The following is an 11,725-nucleotide window of genomic DNA, read 5'->3' on the forward strand; positions in this document are numbered from 1 at the left end:
AATATAAGAGAACATGGGGTGGTCTGTCGTTCAGATAACGACCACCCCCTTTTCTAAGCTCTTCATCATGTGCATAGCTTATTTGAGCATGAAACTCCGAGGAACGACGCACCTCTACTTTACGAGCAGTGCATCCATATTGAGATAGTGACGATGAAACTCGAGAAATATGAAACACATTGCGTGCACTGTGCCACAGTAAACAACAGGACAGCAAAGACAGCGGATGAACATTGTTGAAGTGAACAAGTTGACCGGCAAAATTCAGAACATGTTCCAGTGAATTGGGTGAACATGAAGTATTTGAGTATCACTTCTCACTTGTTAGATTACACTCTGGAATCTGGATCATGTTCACTTCCATCCGATGAAAAAATCATAAACCTGTTAGAGGCATGGAAGGTGATGATTTGCCTGTAACTGATACTGAGCAAGAACCATGACTACACTGAGGAACAGGTCAGAGATGGATCCTACCCTATCACATGTACATAAACAATTCCCAAAATTGTATATAAAAAGAAGATGCATTCAACTGTTAATAAAATTATAAAATGGTATTTTGATTCTACGTAGCTCTCAGCTTCCCAGAGGAAGGATCCGAAAGCAACTGCCTCCAAGACAAGGTGATTCAGCTCTGCAAATGTGACCGTTATCATCTTACCATCCTTTGCATTAACAGAACCATCGTCCAATACTTTGATGTCTGGTCGTCCAAACATAGACTGAGTTTGCTTCTCAATCAGTGAGACAGCTTCCTTTGATCTGATAGTTGCGTATCTTTGCAATGTGTCAGCATCCAGTTGTGAAGCATAAGACCTCAACTTGTTCGGATTTGATTCTTCAAAGTCCAAGGATATCTCCTCTCCATCAGGTGTAATCTGTACCAAGGACTCTATATCCCAGAATGCAGAATGGATTTGGTTTCAGGGTTCCGGTTTCCAAACACTATCTGCTGCTTGGGGTTAGGTGGGAGCGTCTTCTCGAGCTGGAATCGCTCATTTACCTAGATGTAAATGCAAGTGATGTGACACTTGGTCTTCTGAATCCAAGCTGCAGTCCCAATGCTATATCTGAATTCTGAAACTGAAAACTGTATGAATTCGTAGGGAAATGCAGTTATTAATCGTGGAGTATGTTATCTTTTGTCAGGTAAAGTGTGGAGAATCTACACCGATGCAGTTCTGATTTTGCAACCAAAGATCACGGCCTTGTATTATTCCGTGAACGGCTAAATGATTATGAAACCAGTTGCATAATTCAAGAGAGCAAGTTGCACTAGTAAAATATTCCAACCCTTAATCCAAAACCATATATTACTATAAATAGAATAAATAGATTATACAAATATAGTAATAATAATAATAAATAATAACTTATTAGTGGATTATATACAATGAACTTTGTAGATTAATTTGGTAGGGGCCGCGCGAACGCGTACCCCCTCTCCCATAAATTATGACGTCCACTCTCCTACTTGAGGAGATGGTAAGTCAGTGCTCCTCCCAAGTGCAATGGAGGCCACTAACTTAGGCCATGACCCTTCATGATCAGCCATAGACCCCGTCCAGGTAAGTATGTTTCAAAGCTGTCCCTCCCTCTTGTTTTATAGCTTCTCCATCTTCTTCTCCGGTTTGATTAGCCGATGTGGTACTATTAGTATCCACTAAACAGGTGGTTAGCTTTGGGCTAACTACGGACAGGAGTAATCGAGTTCATATTGGACTCAGACCTATCAATGCAAGCGGCCCGGCCCACCCACGCCGAGCCAACGTGCGGCCCGTCCAACTTTCCAAAGTATTCCGGTGGCTGTCTCACCGACAGACGTGGGGATTCGGCGGTGGCCATCAGAAGTGTTTGCTGTTGGTTGCACGGCGAAGCTAGAGAGATCGTGCGATCCGATCTCTCGAATCCTTCTTCCTTCGGCGCATGTTCATCTTTTGGTTCAATGGTGGAGCTATGGTCAAAGCACTCTGAAACATTGAACTGAAGCTATGCACAACGGATTCGGAAAGAACTGACGCCACAGCTATGCCGGCGCGCTCCGGCTTCCCGTTCCCAAACATGACAGCAGCCTCTGCCCTCTGCACGTACCAGCTCGTCTGGAGAGGTCTCCCGACGCCAGAACGCCTCGCGCCGTCGCGGTTGCATGCGGTCTGCGGCGACAGCCAGCCAGCCTCGCCGTGGGCGCGCTCTCGACCTGTCACGGCGCCGCGATATTCCTGCCAAGCCTAAAGCTTCTCCGGCGCGGCCACCATCGCGTGGGCACAGAGTCCCGGCCGTATACGCTCTCTTCCTCCTCCTCCTCCAGCTGCCCAGCTTCCTCCTCCTGCTCCATTCCTCCGCCTGCGCAAGAACGCTGGTCCCAGGGGGTGGACGGTGTTTCAAATACCGTCCACCCCAGGGACATTTCTCTATTTTAGTTCTTCCTCTACAGAATTTATTTGCCCATGAAATTTTGTGGAGGTATGCGGACTTGCATTATACGTCTGTGTAATTTTTTCTAGAAAATTTGGTGAACAATTGGATCGATAATTTGAAGTTTAGTATAGAACGGGGGTGGACGGTATTTGAAATACCGTCCACCCCATGGAAATTTCTCTTTTTCATTTCTTCGTCTACAGAATTTATTTGGACACGAAATTTGGTGGAGACATGCGTCCATACGTTCTCTATCTCTGTCCATTTTTTTTGGAATTTTTTGTAATCATTTGGATCGTCTATTTGAAGTCCAGTTAAGTATAGAAGAACATGGGGTGGTCTGGTCTGTAATTCAGATAAAGAGTTAACGACCGCCCCCTTTTTTAAGCTCTTGATCATGTGCATGCTCGCCCATCATCTTCCAACGATTCTTGCAGAGCTTCCGGTGGCGATCGGGTCGCAGTCGCTGACAAATCGTGGCCATGGCTCCGGCTCTGCCGGGCAGAAGGACGCCGGGGGAGGGCATCGCAGAACGCAGATGAGTGATCGATCTTTGCTGGAGTAAAGCCAAATGACTCCAGCACTTCAGGTGACGGTGGATTTTACAGGGCCAATCAATTCATAAGGAAGTGTCAGATGATCAGCATGAATCTTTTTAGCGAGGAACTGGAGATTCATATTTAAAAGGAAGGAGCTAACAGTCGACGATTCTGTTTGGAAACGGACTGTTAGCTCACGACGTGCAGGCTCCCCAGTGCGCTGAGCAGCATTTACGAGCATGTCCATGACGAACTGAAAATCAAGATGAACAATATGCATAGTACGAGCAGAGCATCCATATTGAGGCCATATTTAGATCCATTTAGTTTGAATTTTAAAAGGACATCTTTTCATATTTGAAGTATTAAATATAAACTAATCACAAAACTAATTACAGAACTCGTCTGTAAACAATGAGACCAATCTAATGAGTCTAATTAATCCATCATTAAAACATATTTACTGTAGCTTTGCTGTAGCAATTTAGTGTCTAATCGCAACCTAATTAGATTCATTAGATTCGTCTCGCGATTTACAGTCCATTTGTGTAATGCGATTTTTTTCCCGACTACATTTAATACACCATGCAAGCGATTTATCAAATTTTTGGAATTTTGAAAAATGGATCTAAACACAGCCTGAGATAGTGACGATGAAACTCAAGAAATATGAAACACATTGCGTGCACTGTGCCACAGGTAAACAACAGGAGAGCAAAGACAGCGGATGAACATTGTTGAAGTGAACAAGTTGACCGGCAAAATTCAGAACATGTTCCAGTGAATTGGGTGAACATGAAGTATTTGAGTATCACTTCTCACTTGTTCGATTACACTCTGGAATCTGGATCATGTTCACTTTTATCCGATGAAAAATCATAAACCTGTTAAGAGGCATGGAAGGTGATGATTTGGCTGAGCAAGAACCATGACTACACTGAGGAACAGGTCAGAGATGGATCCTACCCTATCACATGTACATAAACAATTCCCAAAATTGTATATAAAAAGAAGGCGCATTCAACTGTTAATAAAATGGTATTTTGATTCTACATAGCTCTCAGCTTCCCAGAGGAAGGATCCGAAAGCAACTGCCTCCAAGACAAGGTGATTCAGCTCTGTAAATGTGATCGTTACCATCTTACCATCCTTTGCATTAACAGAACCATCGTCCCATACTTTGATGTCTGGTCGTCCAAACATAGACTGAGTTTGCTTCTCAATCAGTGAGACAGCTTCCTTTGATCTGATAGTTGCGTATCTTTGCAATGTGTCAGCATCCAGTTGTGAAACATAAGACCTCAACTTGTTCAGATTTGATTCTTCATCGTCCAAGGATATCTCCTCCCCATCAGGTGTAATCTGTACTAAGGACTTCATATCCCAGAATGGATTCGGTTTCAGATTTTCAAACACTATCTGCTGCTTGGGGTTTGGTGGGAGTGTCTTCATAGTCTTTTCAAGCTGGAATCGCTCATCTACCCTCTTAAGGAAGTAACCGTACATGATGGATGCTGCATAAAGCTTTCCAAGATTTAAGTTGCTGATCTCCACAACAGTGTCCGGTGGTGCTGCTATTTTTTCTCCCATGATAAGGTTAAGATGGTTTTGTATCATCTCAAAAGCATCTGGGGAGTGTATGCTTTGCAGTTTATCCTCTTGGTTAGGCAGTGAAGATATGTCGCGTACAGGGCCAGCCCCTGGTGATAATGCAGGTGTCATGGATATGTCATTGTCCATAAACTTGTAGATAATCCAACAGTAGATGATCTCTTCTAAAGTATTCTGCCTTTCCTTCTCTTTGACTTCTGCGATTCTCCTGCAGTTCAATTAGCTTATCATCAAGTTAGTGCACTTTTGGTTGTTGATGTATGGGATTATGACAACAATCATTTTGGCATGCTTTTCATTTTATATCAGTCATGTTTATGTTCTATTTTTCCTTTTTTCAATTATATAGCTGAATTGAAGCTTCTTGCAATAAATTGGAAAACATGGTTAGTGTTGTTAGAATAAAAGTGTATGATGAGTAGCTACCTAATCTACTTTACATCTTAGCGTAAAACATGATGCGCATAATAACGGGTGTGATAATTGAGTGCTTGACACTTCAGATAAATTCAGGAGACGTACTTGTAGAGGAGGTCCTGAGGAACTTTTGAAGCTTCTTCCTTTCGGGCATCTTTCTCTGATTGCAAATTTTCAAGTTGCTGATCAACTGTAGCAGGTAGCAGGTGAGGGTGTGATTGTAGTATTTGGACCAAAAGTTGGCCACTCGGAGATTCAAATCTAAGTGGAGCAAGCCGTGTGTAGCCATCACCAAATTCCGCTTTTGCTTTAATCTTGAAGGTCCTTGTACGGTAACTATTAATTTGGAATCCAACTTTGGAACGCATGCTACAAGGAAAACCCTGCAGAACAACAAGCCATCATCCACTTGATCCATGATAACTTAGCTTGGAACATGAAGTGAGATATATACTGATCTATGTAATACAGCACCATGGTATAAACAGTGAACTGGCACAGTGAAGTAGGGCCTCAATGACCATCAGGTTGAGCAGAACAGTTCAGGCACAAGAAAGGATAAGATGCAACGGTCACCATCAGATGTCAAGGAAAAGCCTCACATCACTGAGAAAATCAACTACACAATGAGCACAACCAATTGTAGCAGCAAAGCATCAGAATTCAGTGCATAAGCATGCCAAAATATCGACGATGGAAGTACCAGACAGAAACAGAAGTTTCTATGATATGAAAAAGGGTTGGCATGATATGAGAAGCATAATGAACAGGCGAAATCCTCACAGCACGAATTAAACACTATGGCAGCCCACACCATTTTACCTATCATTTTCATTTGAGCTACTTTCAGTGACAAATTTTTCTGATCAAGTTTCAATGCTGAGAGGCAATAAATCAGATAGATTACTCCTAACTGCATGTAAAGTTCGAATAAAGCACAAATATCTCTTGTCCAAGTGAACAAAGTACACTGGACACTCTAAACACTGTACTGTATAGCCCGGCACTGGGAGAAAATCATGTTAGCACTTGAAGGCCAATAGCACACGAAACCTCATGCAAGACGGATCAGATCGGCACTACACGGCAGCAAAGCAAAGAGCACTGAATTTACATAGAACCAAGTTTCCACAAATTATGCTCCAAGCTTTATCTTGCAACCCGGTCTCTACAACGTCCAATTCGAGCAACCACCAGCAGCCCCGACTAAAATTTCAGCACCAACAGAAATATGCTGTTGCAAGGAATCACACATACATCAATACGGGCGGCTGCTTGACTCAGCTTGATGCCAACGCTAGTCTAAGCGCAGCAACCAGCAAGTCAGCAGCAGCACATCTGACGATGAATGGTACCGACACCAGTTCGAGCCAAAACGCTTGTAGTCCCTAACACTCTAACAGCAACTCAGCAAGCGTCAGTACGCCCGTCTCCACCACCCACCTGAGCCGCTACTGCCTACTAGCTCCTCGTATAGGGGAGGTGAGGAAGAGAGGAGCACCTTGCAGAAGAGCCTGCCGGACTCCAAGGCGGCGCGCGGCCTGACGCCGCATGACGAGGAAGACGAGGAGGCCGCGGCGGGGGACGGCGAGGCGAGGACGAGCGCCGCTTCGGCCCACGCCGGCATCGCGAGTCGGACCGGGGAGACGACGGGAGGGCAAGGTCTCAGGGCAGCAGCGGAGGCTTTGGGTTGGGGAGCTTCGGAGCAGGTGAGGAGATTCCGTCGGCTGTTTGGGTTTGCGGAGTCTACTGAACTGGCGAGACCCTGATCTTTTCTAGTAGGGAGCGTGCTCCGCCTCTGCTCCTCCTTGTACACACACAGTCCCCCTGCCTCTGCTGGTGCGCTCCGTCCAAGGGGCTCGTGAGTCGTGAGCCTGCCAAACCGTTGTGCCGTGAGCGTGCGGGGCAGCGGCGCACTGCAGAAAAGCTGCAACGAGGACACGAGGTTGGGCTGGAGCAAATGTGTTTTTCGTCTGTAGCCAGACACGCCTGCGTCTTCGGTCTTCCGGGTGGCCTGCTACTGGTGTGACCTGTGTGGATCGTGCTCGTTCTGCTGGCCTGCAACTGCAATCGTGTCGTGCTCATGGGCGACTGTCTGTCTATCGCCAGTGGGAAGGCACAACAGGCATTTAGGCCACGGAATTAGCATGAATCAGTTGGGCCAAGAAACGATACTCAAGAAGAAATCATGATTTCTTTAAGCAAAATAAGGTCATCTATAACGAAAGACCGTGCTGGGGAACTCAGAAAATAAGCATGCCCGTATAAAGAAAGAGAAACAACTTGATATTTGAGGATTCCCGTATTCTCCTACTAGGTTGAGTTGATTGTGTGGGTATACACTATACAGCCACAAAACGCGGTGGCATCGACAACACTCTGAAAGCTACAGCACAAGACCTGATTACATCGTTTCCCTTCGCTCAGGAAGATCACAAGCACCAAAGCCGTCCAGGGAAAAAAAGGTAATAACACAATAAATTAAAGGAGTGGATAACCAAAATTCATGTACACCTCCTGCAACAGCCAAGGCATCCCAATTCTCAAAAGACAGGAGTGAACTCCATAGGGGGCCAACAAGCTTGCGTGAGTTCGGAACATCAATGGCGTGGTGCTGAGATATGTTGAGGCCTCAGTCAAATGTTGGCGACAAGCACTCTTCGACCATGTCCAGTAGGTTTGGGTTTTCCAGTGCAGCCGCAACACGTTCCTTGTCGTTCAGTTGCTTATTCACTGCAAACAAAGAAAACATTTATACACTGAGATATTGAGCCAGGAAAAACAAAGTGATGACTGTAATGCAGAAGCTGTTGAACAGAACATATACCAGCAGCTTCTGTGGAGTGTGATCCAGGGGCTACCCTTATGTCCACCTGTAAAAATTAGATTCAGAAGACCAGATGAACTTTGTCATCAAATTACAACTGATAGATAGCACACAACCATACACACACACAAAAAAGGGAGCAATTTCCCTACCACGGTGAGGGAAAAAAAAAACAAAAAAGCTAAGCTTCCTGATCCCTACAGAAGATATACAAATGAGCTGGTAAATGGTCTAATTGCCTACAGAGCAGCAGGTATGTGCATGAGCTACTAATCTTATAACCATTTGACCATTAACTAAGTTTTATGTTCAACAAAAGTATAGGTGTATGCAGAATGGTACACATTTCAAGAACATGTACAATATCTGAAAGCGCATGAAGCAACAATACTAATCCTTTCTGACAAGATACTATGTACATGACAGATTACTAGAACCTGCTAAACTGGGCATAATGTCAGCATATCAAAACTTAATTGCCTTTGCAGCATTATCATAACATAAGGGGTTTTTTTTGTTTGCCTCAAGCCATTCACTGATAGCATACCTTGTAACGAGGAGGGAGACTCCGAATGAGTTTGACGCGTATGCAGAGGCCAATAACAGTTGCCATACTGCAGTGCTCCACTGTGGGGGTGAAGGTAACCCTGATGCAAAGCATATACAAATCCTCAAGAGTGAGTTTCATTAGCAATCCTGAATTGTAGCATCCGACTCAACAAACCAAAATATGAGAACTTACCTGACATAATTTCTTTCATCATTCAGTTCAACTGAGTCTTCAGATACCACATTCAGCTGTTCCAATGAGTATGGGTGCTCTGGATCCTTTATATCTCTAATGTGATGTAAGAACGTTAAGGAGCACAACCAAACGGCTAAGATGAAAAACTTCAGATATATGGTATAACAGAAAAAACAAGCTTCACTAAATTCATATTAGGCAAATCATAAAGAAGGATATCAAATATTTCTAGCTGATCTATAGGCTCTACTGCATTTTCATCTGTGGTCTCCGGTGCCTGTCGTACACGCCTCTCTTTTTTCTCATGGATTACAGGGTTAGCATTTATCAACCCCATAACCATTTTTACTTAGCACAATGCACTAACTTTAGATAAGAAAGATATTCCTGCAAGTCAAAAGGTGTGAAAATATGTTAAGAGTATTATATGTTCTTTAAATTGTGCAAACTAGTTACATCTCAGAAAACTCTTCAATAACAATTAAGTTTAGTAAATAGGAAATACAACAAAGTTATAGTGAAAAAAAGATCGGTGAGTTTTATTTTCCAGACTGCACTTTGAACTCATCCATGTGTGGCAAACTAATCGTGCAAAATAATGGTCTGTTTGCTAACTGCTAATGCATAATAGTCCCTTTGAAGGTAGTCAGAATCAAATGATCCCCAACGACCGCGAGCCCCGACCTCCCTCCCCCTCCCCTCCCTGAACTCCCTCCCCCTCTTCCTGCGTCCCCAACGGCCGCGAGCCCCGCCGGCTGGCCGGCCGCGCGACCGCCGGTCCCCTGCTCCTGCACGGCTGGGGGTCGGGGCGCGCAGAACATGGGCGCGGTGCGGCTCGGGCCCCTCGATTCGGCCGGACGCCGCCACTGCCGACCCTCCTCTCTCGCCCCTCTCTCACCTAGATCTAGTTCGCAGACAAAAATATCGGAAGGAGACGACGGGAAGGAGGTGGTACCTGGCGGGAGAGGCGTCCGTGCCGGCACGGGAAGGGCGGCCGCTGCTCCTCGACTCGGATGAGAGTCCCGAGAAGCTCGTACATGCAGGAGGTCGGAGCTCGCGGAGAGCGGGAGCCTCGGAGGGGGTTGTGTTTTTTATGGCCGGAGGGGGTTGTGTTGGATGAGGAGTTGATTTTGTACTCTTGTATATAAATGGCCATGCATCCAGAGCCCGTTAGCCCAACCCGAGTTTTTTTTTGGCCCGGCTCAAACACGACCCGACCCGGTGACATATGGGCCCGGGCTGGCACGGCCCGAGGGAGCAGGCCGTGCTTGGGCCTCACCTCAGGCACGAGGCCCGGCATGAGCACGGCCCGATCTCAACAGGCCTGTTGGCGGCCCGGTTACCCCAACTACTCCTCCGGCCCAACCAGTATGGCAGCCCACGAATCCCCCCTCCCCAAAACTTTCCCCGGCCCAACCAGCCTGGCCACCACCCTAAAATCCCTTATTCTCTCACCCCCAACCCTCGTGGCACGCCGCCGCCATGCGCTGCTGCCACCGCCGCGCCTCCTGCCGTCGCCGGTGTGCGCCATCGCCGCCGCACCCCGTGCCTTTTCCCGCCGCCGCCATCCTCCGTTGCCACTGCCGCCGCACTTCCTCCCGCCGCCGCGCCCCGCACCTCCTCCCGTCGGCGCTGCACTTCCTCCCGCCAACGCGTCCCGAGCCTCCTCCCACCGCCGCCTTGTCCCACAACGTCCTCTCGCCGCCGGTGGAGAGGTGAAGATTTGGGAATTTTTTAAGGGTGATTCACGGGCCGACACAGTCCGAAAAACGTTCCATAGTGCTGTGTCTGGGCCGACGGCCAGGCACGAAGCACGCAATGGCTCGGCCCGTGAGGCACGACGACCCGTGCAGTAATGGGCCGTGCCGGCCCGATGTCATGTCGGGCCGTGCGGGGCCGGTCTGTTGGACATCTATACTCTTGTAGCATATAATCAATTAAAGATATATAAAATTGTTTATAACTTAAAATTGTTCAACATGTATATTAAAAATATTCTAGAGCTGTGTCGCTGTCAATTTTTCACAAATTCACAAATAATCTTAAATTGCAATGACATATTTTCACATAATAGGAACAAATTCCTCAATCTAATCTTGGCAGTTCACCGCTTACTTCACGAGCTCGGTTCCAGGAGACAAGATGTTCTTGCGTGCGCCAGAGTAGCCTGCTGCGCTGATGGCGTTGTGCCCGCCGATCGTTGCCTTGTGGCCTGCTGGCGCTTGGATCCTGCAGCCGCAGGGTCGACCTATCCGAGCCTAGCATACGACCGCCAGCCTTGAAAGGATATGAGTTTGAGAAGGAAACCATATATCGAGAGGAGTGTTATGGGAGTGACATAACAATACATGTTATAAAAATCTAATGTGTAGCGTCCAAAAATCTATGTCGCAATTCCTATTTTCTACATTATATGTCTCGTTGAAGATATCAAATAGGAATAGGCTTCATATCTTGATATGTGGCAATAAGGTTATGAGATTTGGGCTAAGTAACCAAAAAGTTTTGTACAAAATAAATTTTACACGTCATAACCGACTTCTTTTTCCTTACACAATAAACTATATTACTACAACTTATAACAATTATATTATAAATCATCATTTTATCTAACGGTATTTAGTTCCTACGAGTACAACCACCCTATAACCATTTCATTAGACTACAGCAGTTTAAAATCTGACTTGGCTACAACAGTCCGAAAACGACAGAGCCTAACTCTAGCACTCCGCACGCCTTACCGTTGTTTAATTTAGATATAGTCATTTGAAACGATTTTAAATAGCGTAAGTATATATTGATAACATTTCACTTATCACCAATTCTTTCGGCTATATATCTTAGGCCTTGTTTAGATCTCAATTTTTTTTTTTTGCCAAAAACATCACATCATATATTTGGATAATACATGGAACATTAAATATGGATAAAAAAATTAATTGCACAGTTTGCATATAAATTACGAGAAGAATCTTCTAAGTCTAATTGCGCCATAACTTGATAATGTGATGCTACGGTAAACATTTGCTAATGACAGATTAATTAGGTTTAATAAATTTGCCTCCCAGTTTACAGGCTGGATCTATAATTTGTTTTATTATTAGTTAATGTTTAATATTTTAAATGTGTTTGTATATTTTAAAAATTTTAAACTAACTGAATTAA

At 45.2% G+C, this 11,725-nt stretch overlaps 2 protein-coding genes and 1 non-coding gene across 4 annotated transcripts; all 3 read right to left on the reverse strand.

The window, feature by feature from the left end:
• Nucleotides 1-1,418: 1,418 nt before the first annotated feature.
• Nucleotides 1,419-1,579, reverse strand: LOC120643260. Its single transcript, XR_005662943.1, has one exon. It is a non-coding gene; the product is annotated as a U1 spliceosomal RNA (small nuclear RNA).
• A 2,121-nt stretch (nt 1,580-3,700) lies between these two features.
• LOC120641634 (UV-B-induced protein At3g17800, chloroplastic) lies at nt 3,701-6,744 on the reverse strand. Of its 2 annotated transcripts, none has more exons than XM_039917823.1 (3): nt 6,490-6,744; nt 5,094-5,371; nt 3,701-4,779 (listed from the first exon to the last, which is right to left on the reverse strand). In XM_039917823.1, exons 1-3 carry the CDS (start codon nt 6,613-6,615, stop codon nt 3,981-3,983), a joined length of 1,203 nt encoding a protein of 400 aa, XP_039773757.1. In that variant the 5' UTR covers nt 6,616-6,744; the 3' UTR covers nt 3,701-3,980. The 2 variants fall into 2 exon arrangements, with proteins under 2 accessions (XP_039773757.1, XP_039773758.1); XM_039917824.1 differs by lacking the exon at nt 6,490-6,744 and adding an exon at nt 5,463-6,425.
• A 507-nt stretch (nt 6,745-7,251) lies between these two features.
• On the reverse strand, nt 7,252-9,679 carry LOC120641635 (protein AE7-like). Its single transcript, XM_039917825.1, has 6 exons — nt 9,516-9,679; nt 8,780-8,947; nt 8,558-8,663; nt 8,363-8,462; nt 7,816-7,861; nt 7,252-7,721 (listed from the first exon to the last, which is right to left on the reverse strand). The coding sequence occupies exons 2-6, from the start codon at nt 8,901-8,903 to the stop codon at nt 7,621-7,623; spliced, it is 477 nt and encodes a 158-aa protein (XP_039773759.1). The 5' UTR covers nt 8,904-8,947; nt 9,516-9,679; the 3' UTR covers nt 7,252-7,620.
• Between the last annotated feature and the right edge of the window lie 2,046 nt (nt 9,680-11,725).

The sequence above is a fragment of the Panicum virgatum genome, chromosome 7K, assembly GCF_016808335.1.
Source record: "Panicum virgatum strain AP13 chromosome 7K, P.virgatum_v5, whole genome shotgun sequence".
NCBI classification, from domain to species: domain Eukaryota; kingdom Viridiplantae; phylum Streptophyta; class Magnoliopsida; order Poales; family Poaceae; genus Panicum; species Panicum virgatum.